This window comes from Coloeus monedula (genome assembly GCF_965178545.1).
Source record: "Coloeus monedula genome assembly, chromosome: 1".
Taxonomy (NCBI): domain Eukaryota; kingdom Metazoa; phylum Chordata; class Aves; order Passeriformes; family Corvidae; genus Coloeus; species Coloeus monedula.
The window spans coordinates 49,451,227-49,474,265 of record NC_138781.1 but is presented as its reverse complement, the minus strand read 5'-3'; the positions used below and the strand labels follow the sequence as shown (position 1 = coordinate 49,474,265).

The window sequence follows — 23,039 nt, the reverse complement described above, 5'->3', positions numbered from 1 at the left end:
GTAGGGGAACATCTGTGTCCAGAGTGTAGTCTTGGTGAGAAGTGAGGAAGTGAGGAAGCAGACTGTCGATTGACAAAAAAAATACAGACTAGAGGTAGGTAGTAATGGGAATAGTGCAGACCTGTTTAACTGGCAGCTGAAAGGAACAGGCTTCTTTAAACCTGATGGCAAATGATGAGGTAATGTACAGTTACTTCCCAGAGGAAGACAAAACTGTTGTGAAATCAAGAGCGCTAATTAAACTGGAGGGCAACTATTGGCACAGTAAGAAAAATGTACAAAGTATTTGATGTGTACAGTGGGGTAATGGAGATGATGTCCTGGCAATGCAGTGAGATTCTTGAACATCCTTAGAGCAAAATTACTAAAGCATCCTCCCTAGACATTCTCTAGTCATAAAATAAAGCTATTGGTCTCTAAAGAGGACTTTGTGATATAATTATCTTTGATAGCTGAGAAATAGACCTGATTATCTGGGAAAATGAGTTTCAGTCCCTCTTTCCATTTGAATTGTGTATTTGCCCATGCTGGCTATTGTTTTCATTACGGGATTTAAGGAAAATGACTTCTGTGTATTTCAAGGAGACGTGTGTGCCTTGAGGATGGCTAGGAACCTCACTCTCACTCTCTCTCTCTCTCTTTGGAGTCATGAGTGCTGTGCTGTTTTCTACCACCTAACAGTGAGACCAGTTAATTTAATGACTTTGATTTTAGGGAAATTTGTCAGGTTTTGTCGGGGAATGAGATAAAATTTGGCATATGTGTTTGAAATGCATGAGGCGGTGTTGAAGGCTGTTCTAAAGCAAACAGCTCATTCCAGGAGTGCTGATTTGTACATCTGATTAGCTTGTTAAAAGTTTGGGTTTTACTTAGTTCCTACTAAAGTTGTGTGAGTGACATTTATTAGCCAGATCACTCAGCCTCATATCTTTTCATGCTGATCCTGGAAGACTTCAAATGATCATTGTGACAGATAAAAGAGCTTTTTTTTTTTTCAAGCCTTTTCTTAAGTATTAAAACAAAACAGACTGTCCCTATAGGCCATCTATATTTATTTTTCTGGGTAAAGCTTCTAGCTTTGCAGAAATATAACAGGCTGGAGGGAACATCATTATTACTTGGCTGAAGATGATGACATTGACGTGAGGTCGTCTGACAGGGGATTAAAGTGGAAAAATATTGGTGGCAATCTGTTAGGAACAAGAGTATCCCTTTGAAAAAAGGAATCAGGTGTAAACCACAAAAAGTTGATTTGCTTCTGGGTTTTTTCTTTGGTTGTTAAAAGAATTTTTGGTTGTTCTCAAGAATCCTTGCTGTACTTGCTGTAATTTGTAAATACTGGGTTTCACATGCAGATTGGGATGAAAGCCAGTGCCTTTCCGAGATAGATGTTTCAGCTGAGAGGGTACTCTGTATCATCTAGTTGTCTCTTTTGAAAGAAAACTGGTTTTTGTATAGGATTTGGAATCTAGTTCAGTGCGTTTCAATCTGCCCTGTTTTTGTCAAATTTGTCTGCCACTGCCACTGATGGTTGATTTCTGGCCTGCTTGAGCTGGGTCAGGGGCCTCTGTACTGTTGCTTGTATGCAGATGCTCATGTTTCAGTAACTCCTGGGAAAAAATAGTGTCTGCTGACAATCTCTGGTGAAGTGCCATCAGTAAATGAGTCTAAATAACTTTTTATTTGCAAAGGTCTGTGACACGTCGGAGGAGGAAATGCAGGCAATCACACTGGTTTTTTAGTGATGATGAAGAGGGGACAATGTGAGGAGGAGGAGGTGGGAAATAAAATAAGACATCAAACACTTCCATTAAAAATATTTTTGCACCTGTTTTTTAAGGTTTAGTCTTCAGTCTTTTAACAACCAGTGAACTTGTAGGATTTCATGCATTTCACAGCCTTAAGGGTGTGGGGTTTTTTTCATACTAAAGCATTTTGATATGAGAGCTGGTATGGATTATTATCCTGCTATGCTAATACACTGCAGCAAGCTTGGCTTCCAAGTGTATTTGTGTATTTCTTTGGGAAATGTGGGAAAAACGGTGAAAAGGAGCACACAGTCTAATGATGTAAAGACTAGGACTAGTCCTAAAGAAAGGAGACTGATGGCTGAGTAGTAGTGTATTTGATCTAAAACTGTAGGATTTATTTTACTTGCCTTTTTTGTGTTTGGTGGTGGTGTTGTTTGGGATTTTTTGTTGGTTTCGTTGGGTGGGTTTTTTGGTTTTTTGGGTTTTTTTTTTGGTTTTTTGTTTTTTGTTTGTTTGTTTGTTTTTGTTGCCTTTTTTATTTTAACAATACGTTCTATATCATGAAAGTTTTCTTTGAAGCCACCAAGGAGTTGAAACTTTTGTTTTCATTATGAAACCTGAGATTTTCTTTGATTTGCTTTAATGGTAGAAACCAGAATATTTAAGTAAACATCGAATAACAGGAAGTTTATGGTTTAAGCCATAAGAATCTGGCAAAATTGAGACAATCAATCCTGATAATCTTAAAATAATGCTTATAATCTACTGATAATCTTAAAATAATGCTGTAGTTCATTTCCAGTGGCTTCCAGGAGTCTGATGAGTGAAATAGCAATAATAATTTAAACCTCTCTTGATATGTATGGGTGAGGTTTATATCACATAGGGGAAATCCCAGCTGGCAACTCTGCTTCCAGCTCATGGAAACCATTCATGAGAGTGGAGAATCATGATGGGATGAGAAGGATCCTGGCGTATAGATAAGGCCAGTATCAGCAAGTTTTCAGTAGCAGGATCTGTTTGGGCTTTGGAATGACTTTTACCTCTATGCTTGGCAGATTTGTCTGAAGAAAAGCCCTTGGATTTCACTCTGTCAGAGTTCTGTCCTGCCTGCTGCTGCTGCCTGCTCTCAGTTAAGGGTATGCTCTTTGGCCTTAAAGTCTGCTAATTTCCTCTCTGAGAGAGGGCATGTGTGATACTGGGAGCATAATGATCTTGAAATGCCTGCTTCAGCATGTGTACCTATGAGGCCATCAAAACATCTTATGCATAACATGGAAAGGGCTTGCTCAGCTCTAGTGGCCTCTAAGGGTTTTTTCAGATGTCTGTCTTGAATTTCAGTTGATGTTAAGCTCTCAGGTGCTCATTGCATAGGGCTTTCTAACATCTTTGCTTGCTTTTCTGTTCTTTGTTCTTTTGACAGTTCTTCTGGGTATGGTTTTTAAACTCTTGCATTAAATTAACTGTATTCCTTCCCACAGACTTTTCTTGGAATTTGCGTGGTATGTGTTGTATGAATGTATGTGACCATCCACGCCTTCTTCCATTCCTTTCTCTTCAAGCTCTGACTGTAGTTGTTCAAGCTCAGTAGTACCTTCAGCTTCTGAAATGAAAATCCTGTTAAAAAGAAAGGAATTTAAGAAAAACTCAGCATTTCCATCCCACATTGTATGCTGAGCAGCTGGTGCTTATAAATTCTATACAGATTATATTTCCATTAAAGTGGATCTACAAGTGACTTGGTGGGTTCCTGTATTTTCTGTTGTATTGCTGTGTGCAACACTCAAGTTGCTTTAAGGAGTTAGGGGCTGAAATTTTGCCGCAAGCTCCTGTGGACTGCTAAGATCCCAACACCCCATCAAGTTTTGCTCACTTGCATATCAAAAAGGTGGGTTTTGCCTAGCAACAAGCTTTGTGGTTTCTACCTGAGGATCAAAAACAGAAGTGCATTTGTTCAGCCTTTTGCGTCACTTTGGTACTGAAGGTTTTGACAGTCAAATCATCCCTGACATTTCTGTTGATGCGCAAGAAAGAGAATAATCCAGTATGTTTTTCCATAGCAGTGCTGTCACTGCAGCACTGACAATAGTAAAAAGTACATTCATCACTGAATAACGAGATATCCTGGAAACATACGAGAAACAGAGACGTATTTCCAACAAAAATGTCTCACTTTTAATGGCTATTTTCTGACTGATTCCTTTTTGCTATTTATACACTCCCTGAAATATTTTATGGAAACCTGAGTCCCTCTGAAAACCCACCCAAACAACCAGAAGTGTATTTTACGTATTGTAGTATGTAAATGATTAGTCATCACTTGTAAATTGTTTTATGAAGAAGGAGGAAATCTATATTAAGGGAAGGTGAAGAGCTCAATTTGATTGCTGTATGTCTCACTTATTCTTGCCTTCTTTTTGTTTCCCAGAAAATAATTATGAAGGATTTCTTTAAAAAATCATCTGAACAGGCATTGTTATTCTGGGTTTGAGGATGGTAGATGTATGTTGTAAGATTATTTTCCACTTGCTTATGTTTTCTTGGGGAAATTTATGGATAGCTTTTTTTTGTTTTAAGATTCTGTGGTCTTCTTGTACATTGCCAGTGAAAAATGATGTTGTCTTCAGAAATCTTAAGTGTAACAATATGGGGAACTCATTTTATAAAGAAATTTGTGTTGAGTAAAGCACGGTAAGATGATGTTGAACATCTGTGCACTGTTGAGCATCTGTGCACAAGACCAAGTCTTGGCAGATCTCTTCACTTTGTGCATATGGTACCCTTTGGTTGGTTGGTTTGTTGTCTGGTTTTTGTTTTGGTCTGTTTATTTGTCCTATGAATAGTTAATTCTCAACAAATGGACTCACTGGAGAATTCTGAAGTCAATTTTTTGTGTGTTCTGATTTTGGTACAGATATCGGTGTGTCTGTTAGTTTTGGAGGGTTTTGATTACAGCAGTCTGTTTCCTGGATGGCTGTTTTTGAGGCAAAACCTTAATGCACTGTACTTCATTGAGATTTTTGATTTGTGATTGATTTTGGTTGATTCCCTCCCCTTACCCCTTCTCCCCCTCTCTTTTGGAAGTGTGAGGGAAACAGTTTATGGAAGATGGTTATGAGGAAAGGATTTTGAGTCAGAGGTTTATTCACTCTTTGCTTGCTGAGTATTGGCTCCCTGAGATACTTTTGCATGTGCTTGAGTACTTGGACATAGTTTTCCATGGTGTTCTTCCACTCTCATTGTCAGCCTGTGTTTGTAATGAGCTAGAATTTCCAAAAATATCCTGCAAGAAACACCAAAAAGCTACTGGGAATACTTATTTTCTATTACTCCCTACAAATTATTAAATTGTTTGAGGAAAAGAAATAGTTACGTGTATAAATTTGCGGGATGGCAGTGATAGTTTACAGAGCTGCCTGCTGGTCTCCTCTGTGTGCCAGAGCTTGTGGATAGAGCAGGACTGGAGTATTGTGAAAGGCTAAACTCCACTTCTGATGCATCATATTCAGCTCTTTTCACATGGCAAGTTCCAGTGCGCTGACACGTGCTGTTTTGCAATTGCAGGCGTGCACAATGTAAAACACACTGCAGAAACTAGCAGTCTAATAACGGGAGATGATTTTCTGTTTCTTTGATTTTATTGTTGCTTGGCTTCCTCCCCCCTCCCCAGTAGAATATGTGCTTTCTATTTGCTGTTTTTATGTGTCTGCATTGACTGCTTCAACCCTGACTCACGTGCAAGTCTTGAGAAGAGCTGCCTGTTTTCTCAAGACAGTTCAGCACGTGGCCATGGCCTGTACATCAGTCTGACTCATCCTAAAATGCTCATTTTCTGTTAAATCAGCTATTCAGCTGGCAAACACAATCCTGATGAACAGCAAAAATTGCATTGCTGAGGCAACTCTTTCTTTAGGTTTATTTCTTGAACCATAACCTGGAAATCTCCTTTTTCCTCCTCACACAATGCTTCGGAAGAAATGTTTTTGGTGGCTGTTGTTCAGGGAATAGGATTTCTTCATTCTCCTCCTCTTTTTCCTCCCATCCTGGATAATTTCAACTTTATTCAGCTTATTAAATGAGCATCTCAACTCACTACCCTGGTAAAGCAGGTCACTTTCTAAAAGCACCCGCCTAGCTATTTTTTCAATAGTGTTTGACTGTTGAAATTTTAATTGGAGCAGAAGCCATAGTTAAAAAGCAGGCAGATCTTTTCTCCTCATACCCTCATTGATTTCTGTTGAAGCAAACAGATGAGCTTATATATAAATATGTATATATCCTTTTTTTTAATGAAAAGTGCTGGAATTCGCTAAAAAAGGTTAAAATTGAAATGAGTAATCTTCAGTGCATAATGGAATTGTTAATTTTAGCTCCTTGCGTAGGAGCTGTTATGACTTGAACAGCCAGCTCTAGCCTTCATTAGAGAAGAAGCAGGCAGTTTTGAGACAGGTGGAGCTGGATCAAGCTGTGCAAGTGACTTGCTTGAAACTGGTCATTAGTGTTAGAAACCTGGTCCTCTCCATTGCATCCTTCCCTTGCGCCGTGATCATTGCCGGTGTTACTTACTTCTCGTCTTTTCCAGGTTGACTAAGATGCGTCAAGCTCTCTGAAGGACCAGCATGGAGATTGGCACTCAGAACTGTTAATGGGGACATGGGACTCACGTCGCCGTTGATCATTTGTGTGGACTTAACCAGCAAAGCCCAACAGAAGACGCTAGAAAGGCAGTTGGAATTATAGCAGTTTTTCAGGTAAACGGCTTCTTTGGTGCAGCTGATCCCAGTGTAATTGTTGTTGTGAGCACTGTGTACGCATGTAGATGAGCTGCAGGTTCATCTCATGAGGAGCTTGTGCATGCATGTGCATTTCTTGGTGAAAATCCTTATCAAATTAAGGGTTATTTAACAGACCAGTTAAAGGTCTTGCCATTCATCATGTTTTGAATTTTCATCAAAGTGGTTCAAGTTTCAGTTGTAACTGCAGAATAGCCAAAATCATCGGCCTTCTTGGGGAGAGCGGTGGGAGGAAGGAGAATCACAAATTAGCTCACAGTAAGGCAAGTCAAGCTTCAGGTTAGTTTCATATTCCATTCAGTTTGTTTATGAACCATCTAGCTTGATTTCTTGTTAAATTCACAGTCCTTCTCAAACAGGAAGATTATATAGGAAATTTTACTTGCTTACAGTGTGAAAACAAAGGCAAAAACTGGAAGAAGTGTTTATAATTCAGTATGTCTTAGGTTTTTCACTTAAAATATGGCTTTAAAAAAAAAAAAGGTAAGTTATACTAGTCCTGTTGAACGTTTAATTTCAAACTGTAAGAAGAAAGATGGCAAAGTGTGGTTTTGCTTCCTAGCTTCTGTTTCACTGTTGAGAAGTGGCAATGTGTTGCAAAAGACCCTTCCTGAAATAATGTCTTATTTCAAATACAGTTGTTTTTCTTGAAGATGCTTCTTAAGCCAAATGGATGGGGAAAGAAAAGTTAAATTATTCATGAGTCTCATTTGACAAATGATCAGTGGGGGAGTCTTCAGGAGGGAGCTGGGGGCAGAGAAAGAGAGAGAAAATAATAGGCTTTAACTCTGAAAAGCCTTTAAAGCTTCTGTACAACAAGCCCATTGTAAGCTGATAGTAAATGCTGTTCAGTTCAGATTTCTTCATTAGAAGTACCTGCCAAGGGCTTTCTGTACAATTTTCCTAGTACTGAAGAGTGACATTGGTTTAGGGAAGAGGCTTAGGGTTTTAATAATGGAGCTGTTCGTTTGATCCCTGAAAATGTTGACTCTGAGAGCTTTATTGCCTTATTTAGAGTTCATACTTACCTTGAATTATTACCTCTTTAAAAAAAAGATAAATATATATTTATAGTGGTAGTGAGCACCATAGCTTCTGCTATGCATAAAACCCACAGCTGAATACAAAAAACCAGTGTTGTTTTTATTTGTTTGTTTGTCTATTATCTTCCATTAAAAGGAAAAAAAAAAAAAAGGAAAAAGAAAATTAGAAGAGGGGATCACCAAGATGCCAGAGACCTAGAATGGGTCTTTTTTGCCTGGTGCCACTGAGCTTTGTGGTAGAGTCCCTCACTGTCCCTGCCTGCACCTTGGCAGTCCTGGGGCTGAGCTGGGGAGTCACAGCACCTTACCTTAAATCTGCCCTCCACAAAGACTGTTTAGATTGGAGCTCTGCTTGTTTAACCTGGCATAATTCTGCTGTTACCCAATATTGTTGATTCTGTACATCTCTGCAGCTGGGACATGCATAGTTTTCCACTCCTGAGCTGCACATTTTGGTTTGTTTATCAAAGGAACTGAAACTGGGAATTAAAAGAAAAAATAAATTTCACCCCCAATGTTTTTTGTGTATGTGTTTGTGTCGTGGTATCTTGACCTTTCAGGTCACCAAATCTTGTTATTTTAATTTCTGTCTGGAAGAATGTCTGAGCAAGGTAAATTGAACCAGGAGACAGCAGAGGAAGCTGCAAAAGAGCAGGAGACTGCCATCTCTGAAGCCAACCCAGATAACTGTGTTCTTAATAAATCTGAAAGCTCCGAAGTAGAGGAAGAGAAGCTCAGTGATTCCAAGACAGATCCGCAGGTAAGACAGGAATAGTGAATGGGCATAAATATCGATGTGCTACCATTGCTCTTCCATTTCTGTGAGTTCTTTCATTGCCTACACTTCCCCTATTTTTTCTTATGAGTTTGAGACTGTTTGTATTTTTTCCTTTCTAAAATTTTGATTTATTACTGTATTTTGGGTTCTTTTATTTTGCTATAAAATAAATGCTGTTATTTGTTATACCTTTCAAGCTCTTTAGGCTGCTGTCCATGTTATTACTTTTTCTGAGAAGTTAATTTCTAGACATCTGTGTTAAAGCTTGGTGAGATATTTGACTGTTTTCCCTCTTTGGGGATTTAGAAAACTACCTTGATCTCATGAATTTACAGGTAATACTAATGAATAATTACTTAATGTGTGGTTTGGTTTGTAGGTGTTACTGCCAACAAAAAGTTGTTATGCAAAGCCTAAGAAGGTAATTTGATAAGAAGACTTTATCGGATGAGGGGTTTTTAATCCTTTTTGCTCAATCGAATATAAAAATAAAGGGGGAGACCACAATTTAAGAGGAATTTGGAGAGGGGGAGCATTTACTTAAGTATACCTTTTCTTACATTTTTATTATATGCGAAATTAGAGAACACTGTGTAGTGTTTTTTCTTGTTTATACCTGTTTGTAAAATGAATGAAAATGAGCAGAGATGATTCTTGGTTTTCCCTGCTTTCCAAACTGGGTTTGGGGAAGTTGCTTTTGCAGTCAGCAACTGATTTAAAGCATCAGCTAGAAGTGATTTAGTCTATTTATTGGTAATGCTCTTGTCATGCCCACTGTCCCCTGAAGTGAAAACTACTTCTCTTTCTTTTTTGCTATACCCAGAAACGAGGTGCAAATCAGCAGAAAAAGAGATCCAAGGTAGGGGTCTATCTCTGTCTGGAATTGCATGCCACAACAGTATGAAGAATTTCAGTTAAATGTCTGTCTACAACTGAAATGGCATTCTTTCATCACTTGTGTGGTTTGAGGTTTTTTGTTTGTGTTGTGGGTTTTTTCCTGCCCCCTACCCCATAGTCCTTTTACACAAAGGCAGAGAACTGCCTCCAGATAAAATGTGTCAGGCTTCCCTTTATCCATCATAATTTTATGCTGCTGGGCTTGCTGTGTCCTTGTGTTAGACAGCATGTGTGCTTCTATGCACCACTGGAGAAGGAAAAGGTTCACTCCTTTTGCTTTAGTAATTAATGTTTCTGTTGGAATTTTATTTTAATGGAATAATCTTGACATAAAGAAGCAGAAGTTGACTAGCTTCCTGAGGGGAAATGGGTGGGGGCAGGTGTGGGAAGGAGCTTCTAGAAACAAATAAAACCCTGAAAACCTTCTTTTAATTTTTCAAGTGCAGGTCCATAATACATGCACATTTTATTGTCCATGTTTCTTGGATATAATACTACTAGAAGAAGGGGAGGGACTCCCAAAACAAACAAAAAATCCCACAAACCAAATCAAAAGGAGCCTTGGAGTTTATGTTAAATTACTTTCAGTATTGGACTATCTGTTCTTTGCAGTTACAATTTTTGGTGGAAGTGAGTGAACTGTAGCTGAAATGATAAAAGCAAAAAGAAACCTACCACCTTCCCTGTGTGGCAAATGTCGTGCTGCTTAGAATACTTTTTTATCCATGTCCAAGGCAGATGCATTTTTGTGGACTGGGTGGGTGATAGTTATTTGGGATATTTAGCAACAGCTGATGTGGGCAGCTTATGTGACGTGGGGTCAGTAGCAGTGCTTCCTGTTTTGTTTTCTCTCTCTCTTAATTCAGTCAGGAGCTAAGGGAAAACTCGTGCGGAGTCTTGCTGTGTGTGAAGAGTCATCCCCTCGCCCGGGAGCAGAAAACCTTCATGACAACCAGGTACACTTGCAATCATTGCTGTTAGCTGCATGGTTGACCTCCATCTTCAGTTGCATGATTGTGTTACTTAATCGGGCATTTAACAATGTCTTTCTTGGGGGAAAAATTACATCCGACAATGAACGTGTTTTTATGGAGTTATCTGGTTTAGCGTGAACTTTAATTTGAAATACTACTTTTGTACTATATCACAGGGTGTTGTTTGCTTTTTTTTCCAGACCCCCTGAAAATTTCAGCAAATGGAAAAGAATTCAAAAGAATTCAGATTTTAAAATTTAAAAAAATAGTAACAATCAAAAAGAATATTAATATGTTCTTTTCTCTAAGGCTATCTCTTTCAAGGCTGCACCAAATACAGTTACGAACATGCTCTGATTTGTGGTTCCTCTTAAGACTTCAGTTCATATCAATGTCCCCCTTCACATAAAATTCAAAGGTCCTTCGCTCTCTAAAGTACCTTGGTAGAGCCAAGGATGCCTCCTACTGAGTGGCATTCATTTTTTAAACTCTTGGTGTAAATTATCCTATATCAAAATCGTGTATTTGAGTTTATCTGTACTAGTAGTGTTGTATTCCCATCAGCTGGTAGAGTTCTGTCCTCTGCACTCCTCACCTTGGACAATAACAGTGGTGGCAGTCTTTGCAGACTAACTTCAAAAAGTACTCCAAAAAGCAAAAGTTAAGCCTCAACTACTCCTCTTTGCTTGCCTAGTGAGAGCAAGGCTTAAAAAAGCCCAACTAACTAAAACCCAAAATATGATGAACACTGCCTATAATTTATGAGATGTTTATGTGCAGTTGAAATGAGCCATCGAGAGAGCTTGAGCAAGTGGCTTCTTGTGAGCTTAGCACAAAAATAAAAAATGACATTTAAGTGTACTTTCTAACTGTTTCCTCTGTTGACTTGAAATGAAACAAATCTGTCTCTCCTCTTAGCTCATAAGTAAGGAGAGGTTTTTCTATTTTTTTAATTTTATTGAAAGACCAAAAACCAAGTTGTTTAGCAGCAGGACATTTACATGTTCTACTGCTCTACAATGATGCTTATGCAGTAGATGGGCAGGTTATTTTATCAGTTCTGTTGTAGGTAGACGCTTTCTGCTTGACTTGCATTACTCAAAATGCGTGGCTTTTGTTCCAATTTTGTTTGTATTTTCTATTGTTTAATGGAGAATGAAAAGGAGAACAATATAAAGAGATTGTATGAAGCATCGCTGGTAGTTTATAATGTACTGCACAGGACCGGTACTAAACTACAGAGAGACTGGCAGGTGTTGAGGCAAAATCCCTATCCTTAATCCAGGCAGAGGAGGGGTTCCTGTTATACACAGCCTTTGGTCTTGCCTGACTGACCAGCCTCAGCAAAGATTTCTTTGACCATCTTAAATATTTATGGGAGATGAAATGTCTCCCTTGACCCCAGCATGTTTTCTAAAGGAACAATTGGCTTGGTGTAAATAATTAGATAGGAATTGCCCTTTTGCTCTTGCTGACCATTAACTAATGAATGTGGCTCAGCTTTGCCATGGAAAGCTGGACCTGCAGGCTCCTCCTTGGGCTGGCTGAAGGATACAGGAAGTTTTGTGCCAACCAAATTGTTTTGCTTTCACTTTAGAGAAGAAATGACTTATTTTTCATTTGGAATTATTTTTTCTTAATTTTTATTTTGTCTTAATGGTTTACAAACCACAGGGAATTAATTATCAGAGAATGTACGGTACCTTGCCAGAACTACTGAGTATGGATTGTACTGCAGACTTGATGTTTGTATTTATATTTGAATACTTGCCTTCATTTTCCTGTATAAGGAAAAAACTTGTTTACCTGTATTACTTGATCTTGAGTGCTTATCCAATGGTTCACTATGTCCTTACTTAAAAGAAATGTTGCCTTTAATGTTATACTATAGACCAAGAAGTGTACTATTGCAATTTGAAAATCTATTTTGTTGTTCACTCTACTTGTATCAATGTATTTATTAACATTGTATTTTATTATTGAGAAAAATCAATAAAAATCTAAGAAAATATACAGTAGCTTGCTTTCACGACTCTACAGCCCTTTTGTGTGTTTTTTCTAGTGCAAATACATCGGTATTATGTTACATGTAAAACAGTATTTACTATATGTTCATATATGTGCTTTTCTGTAAAGTCTGTCATTTTCATAAGAGCATTTTTAAGAACCACTGTTAAGTTTAGGATTAATATCCTGGGAACAACGTGGCCAGTTACATTTTTCTCCTGTTGAAAAGCTAGCAGCACAGTTGCTCTGCTCTGGACAGTGCAGGGAATCAAGTTATCCTTTGGGGTCATTTGGCAATGGTTGATCCAAAGTTTGTTGTTTGAATGAGAAATCAGACTGCCGTAAGAAGTGAAAGAAAGCAGGCACAGCATTAGTTCCCTGAGCACAACTGAGCAGGTTAGGAAACATCTTTCCATGTAAGGACCTGAGATGACCAGGAATTCTCACTCTCTCCCTCTGTAGGCTCAGATTTTGGGTAACACTGTCAGACAAAACTAACAGGAGTAGGGATTAAGGGTGGTAGGTCAGGTTAAATTTTGGGTCCAGGTCTTTGTTTTTCTTTTACAATGCTTTTCATCTCAAGTCTTTTGTGCCACATTCAAACTTCACAAAAAGTCAATAATGATTAAGCTGAGAAGTTACCAATTTCTGTCTTACTGTGGCATGTTTATGCTGATACCTTGTTTTGTTAGGACCTTGTCTTACATGTCTTGTGATGGCTGATTTGTAGTTCTTTAAAGAATTCAGAAACCTAAAATTTGTAGTAATTACTGGAAGCATCTTTTGAATTCCTAATGGTTACTTACACACCCCTTACTTTAAAGTTTTCTATTGATCTTTTGGTATGCTAGTATTCTTTGAAAAATAGTGAAGGAAGGGAATTTACTAGCATACAAGAAACTCCGGTTTTCTCCAGTATTGGTGAATTAGGTTTTCATTAACATGATGTCAAAAAATTACCAAGCATGCAGGACTCTGTTCTGTTAAAGAAAACTGCTTTACCCAGGGAGTTTTGTGACAGCTTTCTCCAAATGTGCTTTTTTTACACTACTTAAGCATATAGTATTTTCTGGGCCATTTTTTTTTTTTCTTTAAAAGAATAAAACACAGAAGTATGCTTATTCAATTTTGTCCAGCCAGACTAGGATTTCTTGAAATACGAAAATCCTGCCATGGTAGCTTAAAAAGAAAACTATTTGGGTTTTGTTAAAACAAAGCCAGTATAAAATAATGTTGTGAGCAGGGAAAAACAAGTTCTTTAAAGAAAATTAGAAAATGCAAACCAGCTTGAGTTCTCAGTTCTTGCTAACTTTTTGAAGCTGAAGCATGTTTCAAAGGGACTCACAGTCTCTGAAATACTGAATTCTTGAGGGTAAAAGTTGTGATGCTTTTTGGAAGTTCACTTACTACTGGATCCTTGGAAAATCACAGGGCACATTTCCCCCCTTTTGCATATGTCTTTAAATATGAATTACCTGATAAGTTAGTAAGCCCTCTTGTATACCATGGAGCATAAAATTTGCTGGCACTCTTCTACTATTAGAGCCAGAAAACTCCATTTAGCTGATACTACACTTACATATGCAAAACAGTTCATATCAACCTCCAGATTTTCTAGTGAAGAGAAATAAGTTTTATTTTTCAGATGTCTATCCATTGATCATCACTTAACAAATGTAATATTAAATTATAGAATTAATTAAGAAAGGCCATATGAAAAGTATTTAGTTGTTCTGAAAAGTCTTAAGGGAGAATTACTGAAGTGTAGAATGATACAGTCCCCTTAATATAGAGGTAGCCTAAATTTTATAACATTCAAAATATTAGAGAAGAAATACCTACTTACCACTAGAATTTGGCCTCTAAGATGTCATTATTCTCCTGGCTGCAAAGTACTGTTTTTCAAATAGGAAAGAAATGTATCTGGCTTCACCTTTTCTAGCTACACATAGTTTAATGCCAATATCTGCAGTTTGGAAGCCATGGGAAGCTTACTGAATCTGGCCCATAATTATCTATTTTTTTTCCTCAACAGGAATCAATCCAGCTACAGCTTTCAAGTTTTCCTAGCTTGCAAGAAGAAGATAAATCTAGTAAAGATGACTCCGAGAAAGAAAAAGAGAAGGATAAAAATAAAGATAAAAACAGTGAAAAAAGCAAGATCAGAATGTTATCAAAAGGTGAACTTAAAAATCTTTAAATTATTATAATTACCATTGTAGAAAGGATTCTGTGTTTTTACAAGGATTTATTTCTTTATTTGTGTATATATACACAGCAGAAGTGTTTTCATACACTGAGAAAATTCGGAACCTGAAATGTGTATGCGTAAAAGTTATTTCCATACAGACATCAGGCTTTAAAAGTGAAGAAACTTTTCAAACTTAGGTCTTTTATTAGATGTTACTAGTTTTCTTTAATGTAAGATAGATCTTTTGAATGCTTAACCATGTTGGTATAAAACACATAAATATATAAATACATGTGTGATTATATACTAAGTGCATATAGTGTATAAGACACTAATACACTTTTATCCAGATTAATGATAAAATATTGGCATGTAACTTGTGCAGTGTAGGCAGCAGAGAGTAATCCACTATTGCTCCTCTCTCATGGAGAATATATCCTAAATGCTGTAAGGAAATTAATCCTTGACATTTAACCTGCATTGCAGTCTACTATTATCACCTACCAAGACTTCTTCAGGAAAGATGTTTATCTAAATTTGGTATTGCTTTTTAAAATCTTTTTATTAATCCATGGTACAAAGTTGCAGTGTAATCACTCAAAAATAATCATTGCCTACCTGGGTGTGGGTCTGCAGCTGGTGTGAATTGTCATTTGGCTTCAATGGAGCTCTCAGAGTTCACGCCAACTTGAGGATCTGTGTGTGCATTTGAGTCAGGAGATTATGCTGAAAAATTAATTCTGGCTACTGTCACGCATCCCTATTACCTGCCTACTCCCAGGTGTCATTGGATTTCAGTCTTTTAATGCAAATAGAGTTCCCACTGGCATGATTCCTCATTTGCTGAGTGTACAGCATTTATTAAGTGACGCAAAGAGACATTGATGAATAAAACTTCTTTTTCCTAATTTTAATTTTTTTTTAATGGTTTAATGGAGGAACTTGGCAGGGTCTTGAATGGCCTTGAAGGTTTCCTGTGTTTTTCAAATGACCAGCAGTTTCTGTCAATGTTTAGTTTTGATGCTGTGTTCTCAGTGGAGTGGTACAGAGAAACCATGAATGTCCACCTGATGCTTCAGAAAATTGATCTTTCTTGGCTGAACTCCAAATGTACATTTTCTTTCAGAGCATATGTTTTCAGATTGTTGCTGGAGAATGGATTTTGATTTATAGCATAGTTAATGGGAACTGTTGAAATGAAGTAAATGAGTGGAGGCTGTTTGTTTTTATTTTTCAGATTGCAGTCAAGAATATACAGACTCAACAGGCATAGATTTGCATGAGTTTCTCATTAACACATTAAAGAATAACCCCAGGTAAGTATTTCCTGCATTAAAGCTGACATTCCTGAAATTGTAGCTGGCAGTCTTCGACTTCCCGTAACTGTACACTGTGTTTTATTTGTTCTGGAGATGGTTATGAGGGAAAATGTAAAGGAGGTAGGCTGTTAACTGAGAAAAATGCTATAAAAAGTCACCAACTTCTACTCCTCCATCCAGTCACCCATTGCTTAATTTCACTTTCGGTAACATCTGGTCTTTGTCCTTACCTTCTTGTATACAGCTCTCCATGGTGATTGCAATAATATATTATAACTATCGCAGTTGGAGATTTGTATATGAATATAAAGTAGCTTCCTTCTAGCAATGCTGCACACAATTAAAATCCTGTGCTCGTTGCCAGATTCTGCTCTCAGTATTCCCATAGTTTTCATTTGGAGCTACAAGCCCATCTCATCATTAAATTTGCCTCTAAACAGCCAAGGAGAGATCTGTAACATTTTTATACATTGTGATTTTCAATGTTCATTTCAGTTGGATCTGTTGAATAGGTACCATGTAATTCTGCAGTTATTCCTAGGAGAACTCTGAATAATTGGGTACTGAACAGCTTGCATATCCTCTTGTATAGATGATGGAAGGTCCTTCATCCTTTAGTTGCTTTATCTGTGCAAATTGAGAAAGTTCAAAAGAGCTAAGGGATGATGGGACTCTGTCAAGCTTAGAAATGTGTGGAAGTACGCTGCGGCAACTTCTGAATGTTTTTGACAAGGGAGGAGGGGAAAAAGGAACATCTGAGACCTTCCAATTAAAACCAGAGCATTTTTCCTGAGAAATACTCTGGCATTGCTTCCTGGGAGCCAAGGTTCAAAGGTGGTGTTCTCCATTGTGTTCTCTAACTAGATTAGATGTGTCCAGCTTTCTTGCAGCAAGTCAATGCCTTGTGGAAGATACGTCTCAGGAAAAATGTTGAAAATTTCTGTGGGTAGCATAAATTTCTTCTTGTGAAAGACCTAGCTTAGCTGGAAATCTTATTTTCCATCAAAAAAGAGTGAAAAAGGACCAAAGCTATCCATAGCAGTGAGAGTCTTTCTAGGCAACGCATTGATTGCAGCCTGTTGTGGCTGGAAGCGCTTTCAGACCATAGCTGAGCTCATAGAAGAGTAGAATCTGTATGTCAGTGAAGATGCAGAAAAGCAGGCTGTAGTCTTTTGCAGATGATCCAGGGTAAAAAAAGCATGTTTCATTTTTAATCAAGATGACTGACAATGCTTGCAAAATAGCCTTACAAACATTGATATATGAATATTTTCCTATAAAATGTCTATTCATAGTTGATGGTACAAATCCTTGCATTTCTTTTTGACAGGGACAGAATGATACTCTTGAAAATGGAACAGGAAATTATTGATTTTATTAGTGACAACAAGTAAGTTGAGTTCCACACTTGGTTTATCAAGTCACATGCATGTGTGGCAGTGTGAGTTGCGTGAGGGATACACTCATATGGACCACAGTGCTCCTGAGGGCTGTTACTGGCACGCTGCAAGAGCAGGCTTCTGTTTCCTGCCACGTGGTGGGACTGCTTAAAATACAGTAGATGTAAATGAAAACCTTTTGCTTTTCATTGTGTTGTAATTGCACTGGCTCTGCTCATTTAGATCTAAAAGTATAATTAAAGCTTTTAGCGTAGAGAATAATCAACTATGTTATCTCTTGGCTTTTCCCTTGTGCTATGTTATTCTAATGCATTGGAAAATAGAACTGAGGTGGAGAGATTCTTGCTACTATGTGGTCTTTATAATAAAATATGCCTGCAGCTTTAAAAATAGAGAGAATAGCAGCAGAGGAAAAATTTATGCTGACGGGAAATAAGCATTTTGTCAGAAATAGAGGAGAAAATGAGTGTTTGCCAAACTAGATCTTTCCAGAATTGCCCTGCATATGACCTTTGGGAGAAAGGCAGAAATCTGTTGCCAGTGTCTCAGCAAATCTGTAGGATTGGCTGTGCAGGGAGCATGAGTGCATGTGGGGGATTACAGCACGAGTTCTTCCCAACATACAGAATACTGACTAGGTACCGTGAAGCGTGAGCTTTGTTTGTCCCAATGTTGCACACAGAAATGTGCTTATTAGAAATTCTAAAATTAATTACTTTTTTTTTTTTCTTTCAGCCTTTCCATAGTAAACATTTATATGTGAACGTGTAACGGAGAAGTTTTCAGTGAGATTTCTGTCCACTGAATTATCAAATGTATTGTTGTTTTCATTTGTTTATAGCTTAGAGGGAAATGCAATTATCAGTGCTATTTGTCTCCTTTGTTTCTAGTAATCACTATAAAAAGTTCCCTCAGATGTCGTCATATCAGAGGATGCTAGTGCACAGAGTGGCAGCTTATTTTGGAATGGATCACAATGTGGATCAGACTGGAAAATCTGTAATTATCAACAAGACCAGCAATACAAGAATGTAAGTAACAACACTGTTGTGTTTTTCCTTGTTCCCTTTCTCAAGACAAGAGCTGGTTTGTACCATGACTGCACAGTGTAATTTTTTATGCATTTTTTTAAATTTGTTTTTGCAGCAGGAGTGAGTGCTCTTTATTGTTTTCTAGGTTGGGAAGAGAGGACAGGGCTCTCATGGTGCAGTTATCTAAGGCTATAACAATACATAAGGAGAAGCCAACCTAATTGGTCCCCTTGCAAGAAAATTAGCACAGTATCTTGCAATGTTACTTTTCCTGATTCCTTAGTACCACCACTTTGCTACAGAAATGAGCTTGTTGCTTTGCAAGTCACCTGATGCCACATGCAGCTATATCCTAAATAACCCAAACATCTTTAGAAGATTGCCTCTTTCCTTGTTCTGGCTCTGCCTGCTTCAAGAATCATTTTCTGCCCAGCCTGATTATTTAGGATTTGGTTCCCCTCCACCGCCTGCCACCATTCATTCCCTTTTCTTCTCCTCCCATCCTGGTTCCACTTTATTTTCCATTCAAATCTCACTGTTTGACAACAGTGTTTCTGTGAAACACAAATTCCTTCTGATGGTTCAAATGCATTGCAAAATTCCTGGCAGATTAAACCTGTGCTGGCATGAGTTCTGTGCTCCTCCATGAACCTGTGTAAAGCTAACCAAAACTTGATATGAGCTGCAGTAATGTGTCCATGGCTAAACACCATCACTTTTTCTGCCAAGTGCCACATGTGTATTAAACATAGCCTTCCTCTCCCTCTCTACCTATAAACTAATGAAGAGGAAGTAATTACAACTGGGTAATGAAATTTTGGTATCTGGTATTGCAACAGGAAAGCCCCATTTGAAAATTGTGTACTTCCTGTATTCAATTAGTAGGAGAAATACAAACATTTATTTCATTTATATATCCAGTAGTGAGGTGATTTATATATATCCAATTGCAGAGAGTATTTTTTTAATATTATTAGCTTCTCCTGTAGAAGGGTGGAAGGACTTGGGAATGGTGCTGTACAGGGCTGGGAGTTGAACTCAATGATCCTCGTGAGTCCCTTCCAACTCAGTTTATTCTGTGATTCTGTGACTACCTAATTTTGCAAGATCAATACACATTTGTATTTGCTATTCCACTGAGCCCTAAAAATCTTCCATGTGAATGTAGTAAATTTAAGATCATGGGCAATTTATTTTAGGTCCTTTTCCTGGGCTGTCCTTGAGATACTTGGACATCTGTGAAACAGCACTTGGGCACTAATGTTTTTAAAGGTTTGAATAAAGTGTGCACTAACAGTTTGATTTTCAGAAGTCAAGAGAATTACAGTAGCTCAATGAAACACTCAGGCTGCAAAGGCTTAGCCTCAGGGTCTGATAATACCTGCCCCCTGCTAGGGCTATCTTTGGTTATGAATAAGAAAAAGCTGAGTATGCAGCAATCTGGTGCTCAGTTTTGAGCTGAAAGCGAGTCCCCTCTAAATGAAACACAATCATGTTTGAATGCTCTTTAAGCATTCCTCTCTCTTATAGAGTCCTCCCTTTTCCCTTCACATCAGTATCACTGTTGTAGTGCACCGAGTGCTACGGACCTTTCCCTCACACCATTGCCTTCTCCTGGTTGACGTGATAATAGAATAATACTAGCGCATTAATATCTGTAAATGCCTTGCTCTGTTGTGTGGCTTTCATCTCAGAGATGGGTAGCATGGAAGTGCTGTGGGAAACACTTACACAGGGCTTCTGGAGAGGACACTGACGCCTTCTTCAACAGTCAAAGCTTTATCTGAGTGCTCTGGTGAAGCTGTGGCTTCATGCATGGTGGGAGTGAGCAAGAAAGGCTATTTGCTAGGTATGAACTGCCATCCTTGCAAGCTCAGCAGGCAGGATGTTGTAGGGATATAACAGATCTAATGGCCCTTTCAGCTGTGGTCTTGCAAACTGGAGGTGAGGCCATTAAAAATTCCTGCCTAAATATTCCAGAAATAAACACGGGGCTTTGCCCCTCTTTTGACTGTAAGTACAGCTATTTTGTAAGCACCACACAGGCTGCAGATTTCTTCCCTCTTCGGTGATTTGGTGGTAGGTAACTGGATTATACGAAGCTCATACTGCCTTGTGGTGCTTCCAGTGTTATTTACATTATTTTGGTATTACCATAAAATAAAGCTTTTGTGAAGTGGCTGTTTCTTTTCATAACTGGAGGATATGGCATGTTTTTTTAAAATGTCCCTGTCTCTGACAGAAAACATTTGTTATTATCTAGCGTGAATAAGGGCTGATGAGATTTTATTATCCGCAGCAAATATTGTGTAAGTTCCACATCTGAAAGTGTCCAATGTGATTTCATATGTTCTGCATTTCACTACTCTCAGAGGAGACAGTTTTGTGCAGTTCAAAATCAACACCAAATACTGGGAATGTGTTGACTCTATTAATTACTACTTGGACAGTATCCAGAATACCGGAGAATCTGAAGAGCATCTGAAACGCTGTTCACCGTGGTTATGATGTGCTGTAAGACTGAGCCTTGATAGCTTTATGTGAATTTATGGAGAGGTCCCACAGACAGATGTTCTGAAGATTTGCATTTTGGCAATAAATTATCTCTTTATAGCATGTGGTTTCCAAACTACTTTAGCTACTACTGTGGAGAGAGAATATTTTTACATACTCAAGAATTCATAAATTCAGCACTGGCTGTGACTTCTGTGTACGTGTGCCTGTTTGAGAAGAGCATATGACTCTGCAGTGTCGCCTTGTGGGCTTGAATAAGCACCTTGTGCTTATTTTTTGGCTGAGTGAGGGTTCGTGTCATATCTCTGCTCCCGCTTGCAGGCGATGAGTTCTTCCCAGGCTCCAGGCGGTGAGGTGCATTTATCCTGTTCAGCAGAGACCTCCTGTGCTCGCTGCCTGCTTGGAAGTACAAGTGTCAAAAGAGTTAATGGTTTTGAGATGAAAGAGCTGGCTGGAAAACTCTGGTATCAATGTTCCCATACAGGTGCCTCAGAAAGGACTAGTGTGTGCCAATCAGGGGATGAGAATATGGTCGGGGTGTTTCCGTGCTTTCATCAATTGGCTGTCTTTGGACAACATGTATCCACTTTTATGTACCTATGCCTGTAAAGTACCTACTTCACGGAGGTTTGGAATATGAGAAAGAAAGTGTTTATGGAAGAAGTTGTAGCTGGACGGAGGGCTGTGACTTCTCTGTTTGTCTGTGCTGCTTTACATAGAGGGAAAAATGATGGTAAAAAATTCATTAGGATTTGAATCTCTGGTAGTGCAATCCTGCAGCTTTCATGAACTCTCAGTGAAGTCTCTCTTAAAAAACACAGTCAGACAATAATGGCAATTTTTCAGTCTGAAGAGTATTTATAATGAAGAGCTTAATCTAAGAATCTAAGATGCCTTTTTTTTTCTTTAATTTCATTGGGATATGAATGAGTTATGCTGTTTTCAAAGCTTTTTTTTTAAGAAATGAAATTTTAAAAGATAGTGAGGACCTCGACTGCCTTAGTGTTTGTTGACTTTAATACAGTTAAGTCTCTAGCTCTCATTAAAGAATAGTGGATTTTAAAAACAAATTTTCTTTTCATATGATTTTTGAAATTTAAAGTAGGTAAAAAAAGGAGAACAACTTCAAAAAAAAAAAAAATTAATGATCTCATGTCTTACAAAAGTCCTGCCTAACTAAATCATCCAATTTTTGAAATCTTATTCTCAGCAGTATACATGAGAAAAATTGATTAGAGAATGAAGGAGGATTTTGCTGCTATTATTTTGTTTTTATAGTCAAAGAGCTCAAGTACTACTTAAAATGGGAAATCTGCCTTGCTCAGTATGAAACTGCTCTTGCGTCACCATTCTATTGTATATTTGTCTGTCATCTGTGTCTGCCTGTCATCTATCTAAAGATACACAGAAGTGTATGGGGAACTTAAGACAGTGAAATACGATATAAAAAGAAGTTTGGAATTGAGGCAATATGTTAGTCAGTGCACCCCTGTTTGGAGCCAAAAGATGTGTACGTGCCACCTTCTGTTCTGCGTATTCCTCACAATTCCTATCAAACAACTGGAAGTACTTCAGAGTTTTTTGCAGAACTGTTCATATGGTTAGATGGATCAGATTCATTCACTTGACTATCTGTAGATAGGTGGAGAAATGTAGGGGATACGTGTTTGGTGTGTTTGGTAAATTGAAAGGATTTTCATTTGGTTGAGATCATCAGCCATGTGACAGGCATGTCTGTATCACAGCCCACACATGCATTCATGTACTTTTTTTATGTAAGTGTGAGTGGCAGGGCTCATCAGAACCGAGAAGGTAGGATGCTTAGGATATATAATGCTGTGTTTAGACATTTTCATACATTCTGAGGGTGTAGCATAGCTATTATGAATTTCATACCAGTTCTCACATCCTTGGTTCTATTTTATTTTTCAAGAGCGTTGTGAGTTATGATCCTTGTGATGCATGGGTTTTTTCTTACTCTGTTAATGTTATACTGCCTCAGTTGGAAAGTGTTTTGGTGCCTTTGAGATGCCTCAAAAACTTGAGGCAATATTAAGCTGTTATGTGCGTTACAGGGGTTCCTTATAAGCTAGAAATGAACTGTATCAGCAGAAGGAGACACAATGTTCAAGTTGTACTTTGAATAACCTGCAAGGCTTTTGTAGTTTGGCATACAATCTGTGTTATTCTGCCTCCTCTGTGTAAGAGTGGTTTGAATCAAAAGCAAAGAAGAAAAGTTCTCTTTGGGTTTCTGTTGTGTATTCACTGAGCGATCTTGCTGTAGATAACATCTATGCTAGTCGAGGTGTGCTGTGACAATTTCACTATCTTCAGAGTCTGA

General features: G+C 38.1%; 1 protein-coding gene across 17 annotated transcripts in view; it reads left to right on the top strand.

Annotated features, from left to right (window-relative positions):
- Nucleotides 1-23,039, top strand: part of ARPP21 (cAMP regulated phosphoprotein 21) — a 197,514-nt gene that overhangs the window by 86,751 nt on the left and 87,724 nt on the right. For 14 of the 17 annotated variants that reach the window (XR_014226886.1, XM_082292468.1, XM_082292465.1 and 11 more), the window contains 9 exons: nucleotides 6,334-6,502; nucleotides 8,148-8,347; nucleotides 8,745-8,786; nucleotides 9,189-9,224; nucleotides 10,129-10,218; nucleotides 14,279-14,423; nucleotides 15,672-15,750; nucleotides 17,084-17,143; nucleotides 18,044-18,184. Coding sequence is in view for 16 of the 17 variants with exons in the window: in XM_082292468.1 (XP_082148594.1) it covers nucleotides 8,186-8,347; nucleotides 8,745-8,786; nucleotides 9,189-9,224; nucleotides 10,129-10,218; nucleotides 14,279-14,423; nucleotides 15,672-15,750; nucleotides 17,084-17,143; nucleotides 18,044-18,184 (755 nt within the window). In the remaining variant the exon portion in view is untranslated. The remainder of the gene's footprint in view (nucleotides 1-6,333; nucleotides 6,503-8,147; nucleotides 8,348-8,744; nucleotides 8,787-9,188; nucleotides 9,225-10,128; nucleotides 10,219-14,278; nucleotides 14,424-15,671; nucleotides 15,751-17,083; nucleotides 17,144-18,043; nucleotides 18,185-23,039) is intronic. The other 3 variants (XM_082292459.1, XM_082292473.1, XM_082292467.1) reach the window with 2 other exon arrangements.